Consider the following 8,943-nt stretch of genomic DNA (forward strand, 5'->3'; position numbering starts at 1 on the left):
AGGTTAGAATTACTGGGTCAAAGACAAATATACTTTTTAAGGATTTGAATGCATATATACAAAACATTGTAAAGTCCATTTGCTGGTTGGATCTCCTTGCAATCAAAGGAACTCTAAAGAGTCTTCTCCTACACCACAGTTCAAAAGCATCAATTCTTCGGCACTCAGCTTTCTTCACTGTCCAACTCTCACATCCATACATGACTACTAGAAAAACTGAATTTAAGGAGAACACAGGATCCTTAAAATCAGAGAGAAATGGGTGTTCAATATAAAATCAGTGATGAGGACTGGGACTTTAGTTGTGGATTTCTATTAACATATAGAGATTAGAGAGAGTTAGTGCAGTTAGAGCTGATTGGGTTTATCCAAGGGAACTGTGGTAATCTAATCAGGAAGGGGCCTCAAGGGTCCTGATAGTCGATTTCAGATGCACTGTTTCTTCTGTTCAGAGGTGTTCTGAGTTGGCTGGACCATGGACAGCTCTGAAAGTTACAGCTGCTGACCCATCCAGAGAACACAGAACTCCTGACTGGATGGGGCTGATTTTCATACCAGCATTGAGGAGACCAAATCTACAACTTTCTGGTGAGTAAATGGTTCTGAGTAGATGGATTCATATTTCTTTCCCTCAAAAATTAAAAAGAATAATTTTAATTCAGCAGTAGCAGGCTTAAGAATTTCTTAAGCAAATGAAAAATCTGGTTCATAAGAATTATGTTATTACTTAGAATTCACTCTGAAACTATAGACTTACCTTCAAATCATTGGAATTTGTGAATGAAATTGAGTAATTCTATGAACATGAGTGATTCTACAAACATGAGTGATTCCACGAACTGGAAAAACCATCATTCTGACTAGATGGACCTTTGTTGGCAAAGTAGTGTCTCTACTTTTTAATATGCAGTCTAGGTTGGTCGTAACTTTTCTTCCAAGGAGTAAGCGTCTTTTAATTTCATGGCTGGGGTCACCATCGGCAGTGATTTCGGAGCCTAGAAAAGTAAAGTCTGTCACTGTTTCCCCATCTATTTGCCATGAAGTGATGGGACCAGATGCCATGAACTTTGTTTTTTGAATGTTGAGTTTAAGCCAACTTTTTTACTCTCCTCTTTCACTTTCATCAAGAGGCTCTTTAGTTCTTTGCTTTCTGCCATAAGGGTGGTGTCATCTGGGTATCTGAGGTTATTGATATTTCTCCCAGCAATCTTGGTTCCAGCTTGTGCTTCATCTAGCACAGCGTTCCTCATGATGTAATCTGCATAGAAGTTAAATAATCAGGGTGACAGTATACAGCTTTCATGTGCTCCGTTCCCTCTTTGGAACCTGAACGTTTTAGAAGTTTTTATTTTCTCTAATAGTGAATCTGCTAATATTTAATCTTAATTTTGTGTTATAAACAATGCACCATTAAATGATTCCCTTAATTTTTATGATGATAAAATATTATATTAAAGCTAATTAGAACTACTGACCTCTGCAAACTGTTTATGTGAATGCCATATATGTAATAAAAATCTCTGTGCTTTTTCAAGAGCAGTTCATCAAAATCTATGAATTATATGTATAGAGATGAAACATTTATTTTTAGCAAATCCCATCTACTAACTACCATGAATCCTCCAAAAAGTTTAGCAATCCAGTGTATATTTTGATATATGATTTCAGCTTTGCCTGTGCACATCCATAAGTAAAAGTATATACCCACAATGATGCCAGTTATTTACCATTATTTGAAGCTATGTATCAAAATATTTCACTGATTTAGGTTTTCCAAATTATATCTTACTCTTACATGTTTCACAAGTACTAGTTTAAAAGTATATTTATATATAATTTAGGAAATAGAAGAAATCAATTTCAAGACTGTTATGAAATCTGTTATTGGTCTAATAACTAGTCATTTCAAGCTAGATATACTTTTGACCATGTTGGGTGAATCAAATTGTTCTCAACAAACAACTGTATTTTGTAAAATGCAATGTTCCTGTTTAATCACTCTAAAATCAGAATTAGATCAATCTTGGATGCCAGAGTTTGGAGGCTCTTTTCTCAAATTCCCAAACTAATCTACAATAATTATTCATATTTTTATCTATTCTATAGATAAAATATATAGAATAGATAAATTTGGATTGGAACTGAAGGGGTTTTAATGACCACTGTAAATTTGATATGTTGTTAAACCCTAGAGCTTGTGAATAAAGGGCAGAAATGATCAAAACATGGAAGGATACATATTCAAATGTCCTAGTAAACTAAAATCAAATATGGAGGGAATTTAAGGAGAATGCAAGATCCTTAAAATCAGAGAGGAATGGGTATTCAATATAAAATCAGTGATGAGGACTAGGACTTCAGTTGTGGATTCTATTAACATATAGAGATTAGAGAGAGATTTAGTGTAGTTAGTGTTGATTGGCAGAGAAGGCATTGGCAACCCACATGAGTACTCTTGCCTGGCAAATCCCATGGATGGAGGAACCTGGTAGGCTGCAGTCCATGGGGTCGCTAGGAGTAGGACACGACTGAACGACTCCACTTTCACTTTTCATTTTCATGCACTGGAGAAGGAAATGGCAACCCACTCCAGTGTTCTTGCTTGGAGTATCCCAGGGACAGGGGAGCCTGGTGGGCTGCCGACTATGAGTGACTTAGCAGCAGCAGCAGCAACAGTGTTGATTGGGTTTATCCAAGGGGACTGTGGTAATCTAATCAGGAAGGGGCCTCAAGGGTCCTGATAGTGGGATCTCAGATGCACTGTTTCTTCTGTTCAGAGATGTTCTGAGTGGCTGGACTGTGGACAGCTCTGAAAGTTACAGCTGCTGATCCATCCAGAGAACACAGAACTCCTGACTGGATGGGACTGATTTTCACACCAGCATTGAGGAGACCAAATCTACAACTTTCTGGTGAGTAAATTGTTCTGAGTAGATGGCTTCATATTTCTTTCCCTCAAAAATTAAAAAGAATAATTTTAATTCAGCAGTAGCAGGCTTAAGAATTTCTTAAGCAAACGAAAAATCTAGTTCATAAGAATTATGTTATTACTTAGAATTTCACTCTGAAACTATAGACTTACCTTCAAATCATTGGAATTTGTGAGTGAACATGAGTAATTCTATGAACTTATGATTCCATGATATAAAAGGAAAATATGAATTTCTTGATGGGAAGTCCTAGACAGTTTTTCCATTTAGCATGATACCTAAAATTTGAATGAGGAACTGTGCTGTAGAACATGAAGAGTAATATATTTGTAAGGAAAAGTTGGAGTTTCTGCCTTTCAATTGTCCAATAGCAACCCAGACCTGATAATGGCTCTGAAAACAACATTGGTAACACACCAAATACCTGAAAGAAAAAGAAAGTCTGCACTCACTCTGATATAGAAGTGAAAACTTTTATTAACTTCAGTCATTGATTTTGAAGCACAATATATTAGATGGCTGGCTTCCCTGGTGGCTCAGGGGTAAGAAACTGCCTGCTAATGCAGGAGACACAGGTTCAATCTGTGGGTCTCAAGGGCCCCTGGAGAAGGCAATGTCAACCCACTCCAGTATTCTTGCCTGGAAAATCCCATGGACAGGAGCCTGGTGGGCTACAGTCCAAGGGCTGCAGAAGAGTCCCACAGGCCTCAGGGATTAAACAACTACAATATTAGAAGGAACTGTGTGTTAATTGATTGATGGATTTGATGAATTTGGCTGCACCAGATCTTTCTTGCACCTTGAGGGACCTTTAGATGGGACATGCAAACTCGTAGTCCCCACACGGGCACTCTGTGTCTTGGCAGGTGAACACTTTGCTGTGGAATGTGGGCTCTCATTCCCTGACGAAGGACCAAATGCTGGTCCCGTCCACTGGGAGCACAGAGTCTTAGCCACTGCACCTCCAAGGAAGTCCCAGAACTGATCTTATTGTAACCCGGAATTTGTATGTTTCCAAACGGGAAAACTTTTCTGATAGTAGAGCAAATCTGATATGATTGGGAGTATGTTGATGTGCTAATCAAAGAAATGGATTCCCCTTACATTAAGGTCACTTAAATTGAAGAGTGTCATTTTCAAAGAGAAGAGAAAATTCAATTGTTAGAGTTCTCAGAACTGAAAGTTGTAGTTAAACAAAGATTAATGTTATGCTTAAGAGTCATTTTTATTAGAGATAGAAGGGACTGCATTTTAACAGAATAAAATAGAACACTGAACGTAAGTACCTTTGTTTAGAGTAGATAACTGTGTGTGATACACTGTGTGTGATGTGTCATTGTTTCTCAGGTTGCTCTGTCAGAGGCGGTCAGAAGACTCTTCTTGTGTGAGTGCAGGAGACACGTGCAGAGAAGGGCTTCCCCTGCCAGTGCCTGAAGTACCTGCACCTCCTCCACAGGTCAGTGTTCCTATTTGTTCATTTTTATGAGCTTCCAATGAAACATGTTTTGTCATCTTTATATCTCAGCTAAAACAGAGAGTCCCTAGCTTATTGTGAAGTAGTGAAGTGAAAGTCATTCAGTCCTGTCCAACTCTTTGCGACCACATGGGCTATCCAGTGGATGGACTTCTTTAGGCCAGAATACTGGAGTTGGTAGCCTTTCCCTTCTCCAGGGGATCTTCACAACCCCGGGATCAAACCCAGTTCTTCCGCACTGCAGGTGGATCCTTTACCAGCTGAGTCAAAAGGGAAGGGTCTTCTTGTATACAGTTGTATTTAATATGCCTTATTATAATGTCTATTGACCTCCCCAGAAATGAAATATTGACCACTTAAACTCTTTTTCAATCCTTACATACACATGGTTACCCTTCTCCTCTCTTCATCTTCCCTTTGTACTTCTATGACATGTTTCTTAGATGAATTATATCTATTACAGCTTTCTTAGATTAATTATATCAATTATCATCTCAACTGCACATTCAGTCTATGGCCATCTGGACTTTTCTTAGGAGGGAGCTATGCTCAGAATCCTAAGGAGTGTTAGTGTTCTAGAGAAGATTGCATTCACAGTAATATTGAACAGAAAGTACAGAATTCCTGTCTACATCCTGCGCTCCCAGAATAAGCAGGCGTTTTCCCCCTGTTATCACATTATGTCTCAGAGTGGTGCGTTTATTATGATTTAGGAACCTCCACTGACACTTCATTATCACCCAAAGTCTATGGATGCACATTACTGTTCACTCTTGGTGTTGTGCATTCTGTTAGTTTTCACTGATATACAGTGACAAGTATCCAGCTCTATAATATCCAGAAGGGTTAGACTGCTGAAAGTCATTTGTGATCACCTATTCATCAGTCCCATTATCCTAACTGCTGGGAAGCAAGGTTTATTTCACTGTCCTCATATATTTCTCTTTTTTTCCCATATACTCCTTTTTCCTTGAATGTCTTATAGTTGGACTCATGAAATATGTATGTTTTTCAGCTTAGATTCATTCACTTAGAGATATGAATAAAAGAATACCCCATGTCTCTTACTGGCTTGATCGCTCATTTCTTTGTAGAACTGAGTACTATTTCGTGGTCTTAATGTACCAGAGTTGCTTTATCCATTCATTATGGTTGTTTTCATGTTTTGTGATTATGACCAAAATGGCTATAAACATCCCATGGCAGGTCTTTTTTTCTTTTTTATGGATATAGGTTTTCAAATGATTTGGGCAAATACAAAGGAGCATGAGTCCTGACTTACGTGGTAGGAGGATATTTAGTTTAGTAACAAATTGCCTTATTGTCTTTCAGAAGGCTTGTAATGTTTTTCATCACCTTAGGAAATGAATCAAATTGCCTGATATTCCACCCTCTCAGTACTTGGTCCTTCTTTGGGATTTTGACCATTCTTGTCCGTGTGCTGTGGTATCTCATTGCTATTTTAAAGCCCTGTTGCTTGTCAGGCATTTTTATTTTAAACTTCCCTTGCTTTTCTCTCATCCTTTGTCCCTTGAGTGAGTCCCCAGGCTCTTGTTCATTTCTATGTAAAACCCACTGTGGTGAGACTGGGAGGCAAGTTGGGTTCAGGCCTGAGGATTTTTAATTGTGAAAAGAAGCTTCATAATGCTCAACAGGACTCTCAACTCACAGGTTGGGCTGGTTTTCATTTATGTTCTTGAGGGTAAATGAAATAACAGAAGGGATGTATCCCAAGTGGGCTGTGCTTCTCTCCTGTGTCACATAGGAGAATAACTTTCCTTTTCTTTCTCCACAGAAACAGAGGATCGCACACACTGCAGGACTTCAGAAATAACTCACCTGCTGAATCTTGAGAGTGAAGAAACAAAAATTCTGCTGAGGTGTCTGAACTGCTGGGATCAAATAAGTGTCCCAAAGACCTAGAAATGGCGATGCCTAAACGCCAAGATGACTGGTCCAAGGAAGACATTGTGCAGTTATTGGAAAGTATGGAGAAAAGCATTCCATCCAGTGACGGGCACACGTTCAAAACAACCCAGTCAGTGATGGACTGGGAAAAAGTAGCTTTTAAAGATTTTTCCGGGGAAATGTGCAAACTCAAATGGTTAGAGGTTTCCCATAAGGTGAGAAAGTTTCGCACGCTGAAAGAATTAGTCCTGGAAGCTAAGGAAAATGTTAGCAATCCTTCCAAAAAAACACAAGAAAACACCAGAAAACACAAGAAACATGCTTATTTGTTCCAGAAGTCCCTGACAGCTTACCGGCACATTTCCCAAGTGATGCGACCCCAGTCCATCCAAAAACACCCCAAGATAAGCAACCAGGAGCTGACCAGGGTTCTGTCTGAGGAACACAGGAAGGTGCCTGAGCAGCTGAGGGTGAAATACAGTCAGGATCTTGAGAAAGAGAAAAAGGATATTAGGGAGAAAATAGCTCTGTTCAGAGCACAGCACCCTGATCTAGTCCCAAACCCTGAGAAATCTGGTGTCCCTCAAAGAAGTGAAATGAAAGTGCCAGAGAAGCTTCAGGAGAATGTTCAAAAAGTGAAGTCTCCCCCAGAAAAGAGTTTACCCATGCAGTGGAAATTCCACGGAGAGCCCAAGAAGCCCCCGATGAATGGCTATCACAAGTTCCACCAGGATCTCTGGTCGAGCAGGGAGCTGAAAGTGGTACCCCCGAGGGAGCGCATGGTGGAGATCAGTAGACGCTGGCAGCGGGTCCCCAAGGACCAGAAGGAGCTTTATAAGAAGCAGGCGGAGGGACTGCAGACACAGTACAAGGTGGACCTTGATCTCTGGCTCAGGACTCTGTCTCCTGAAGAATATGCTGCTTACAGAGAGGCGACCTGTGCTAAGCGTAAGAACATGAGCGTGACGGGGGGCCCGAACCCCAAGATTAGAAGGATGGGTCTGCAGTCCCCATCATCAGGGAATCTGCAAGGAAGGCTTAGAGAGGACCTGGGGCTTCAGGCTGCAGAGTTAACATCATCAGACACGACTGGAGAACATTCTTCTGCCTCAGGGAGATCAGAGGGAAACGAGGAAGAGGAGGAAGGCAGCCGCTCCTCAGCCCCCAGCAGTGAGAATGAAGATGGAGATTCTGAGCCGGAGGACCGCGACTCCAGCTCATCGTCCTCAGTGGACTCCTCTGACTCGGATTCCAACTGAGTTTAGTTCACAACCTGGAGGGACAGAACTTTCAGCAAAAGTCCATGAGCTCATCTCTCCATGCTTTTTCATTGCCTTCCTTCTTTCCCTCCCTCTTCATACAAAGTGAGACCTGTTGGAAAGAAGGCATCTTGAGCTGTAATTTCTAGCTTTTCCATCCCCCCCATGTTCACCCCGAGAGAAAATCAATGCAATGACGCCTCGTGGAATAAACCCTGAGCTGACTGGGCTGTGGGGCCCCCTGGACTAGACTGAGCTCCCTGAACTGGAAAGGCTTGCTCTCCTCACCCTCTGCCTGTCAGACATGTGAGTGGATCCAGGGGTCGGTGAACCCCTTCTCTGTGACCTTGTCCCTCAGGACTCAGGCAGTGAGCTGGGGAGGGAAGATCTGATTGACTGAAGTGGGAGACTTGCCTTAAAGAAAGCTGTCAGGCCCTGATGTCTCTGGCCCTTCTCTCTGAGGTGAGGAGCTGGCCCTTCCTTACCTTGGAAGTGGGGCCGGCACTTGGGCAGCAGCATTTCCATGTGTGTGTGCATCCCTGTTAACTGTCCATGAGATTTTCTCACTGATCAAAATCTCAAAATTAAAAATGTGTAACCCCTCCACCTGAATTAGGTTTTCCTTAAAACCAGCCTCTTTTGACCTAGTGCCCTGAGTTTTCAGGCCATGTCTGAATTTCTACAGGTTTCTGCCCCAACCCCTTCCTCCTGCTCTAGGTTACAAGTGAATCATGTTTTTACCATACACTCAAATTGTATTATGTTATGACTTGTATGGTTTGAGTGTCAGTATTTTAATTCACAGATACTAAACTCTTTGGGAATTCATTTACCACTATGACACATTTTTATTATTTTGGTTTATTGATGTATTTGAATCTAATGCCATCTCATTAAACTTTTTTTCCTAAACTTTCCTGGCTATTTTTCATTCTCACGGACAATTAGTATCACACAATTATTGTTCTTGTATATGAAAAGTGTTGAATTTGGAGACTTCCTCTTCATCCATGATGTCTTAATGGGGCATTTTATTCCTCATGAATATAAAGTTGTGGAACTTACTGTAGAGCACATGGAACTCTGCTCAATTTTGTGTGGCAGCCAGGATGGGAGGGAAGTGTGGGGAAGGATGGGCACAGGTATATTCATGGCCAAGCCCCTTTGCTCTTTACCTGAAATTACCACAATATTAAAACTTCTCTCTCTCTCTTTTCACAGATTAATTTACTTATTTTTCATGGATCTTGGTCTTCTTGCAGTGCAGGACACATTTCCAGTTAGGGGGAGCTGGGGCAACTCAGTGCTCCAGCTTCTCCCTGGGGTGGTTTCCCTGGGTTTGGAGCAGGGCCCTAGAGCAGTGGCTTAGTAG

General features: G+C 41.1%; 1 protein-coding gene across 5 annotated transcripts; it reads left to right on the plus strand.

Annotated features, from left to right (window-relative positions):
- The first annotated feature begins 395 nt into the window (after window positions 1-395).
- LOC147342595 (upstream-binding factor 1-like protein 1) lies at window positions 396-8,483 on the plus strand. Of its 5 annotated transcripts, XM_086383175.1 has the most exons (5): window positions 454-588; window positions 2,778-2,912; window positions 4,278-4,386; window positions 5,638-5,689; window positions 6,200-8,483. In XM_086383175.1, exon 5 carries the CDS (start codon window positions 6,330-6,332, stop codon window positions 7,569-7,571), a length of 1,242 nt encoding a protein of 413 aa, XP_086239301.1. In that variant the 5' UTR covers window positions 454-588; window positions 2,778-2,912; window positions 4,278-4,386; window positions 5,638-5,689; window positions 6,200-6,329; the 3' UTR covers window positions 7,572-8,483. The 5 variants fall into 5 exon arrangements, with proteins under 5 accessions (XP_086239300.1, XP_086239301.1, XP_086239303.1 ...); XM_086383174.1 differs by lacking the exon at window positions 5,638-5,689 and having other exon boundaries at window positions 396-588; XM_086383177.1 differs by lacking the exons at window positions 4,278-4,386; window positions 5,638-5,689.
- The last annotated feature ends 460 nt before the right edge of the window (window positions 8,484-8,943 follow it).

The sequence above is a fragment of the Bos grunniens genome, chromosome 29, assembly GCF_055505025.1.
Source record: "Bos grunniens cultivar Pamir isolate PY7600 chromosome 29, Bosgru_T2T1.0, whole genome shotgun sequence".
In the NCBI taxonomy this organism is placed as follows: domain Eukaryota; kingdom Metazoa; phylum Chordata; class Mammalia; order Artiodactyla; family Bovidae; genus Bos; species Bos grunniens.

Coding starts and splice junctions, on each gene's coding strand:
- LOC147342595 (XM_086383174.1), top strand. CDS start 6,330: ATGGCGATGCCTAAACGCCAAGATGACTGGTCCAAGGAAGACATTGTG.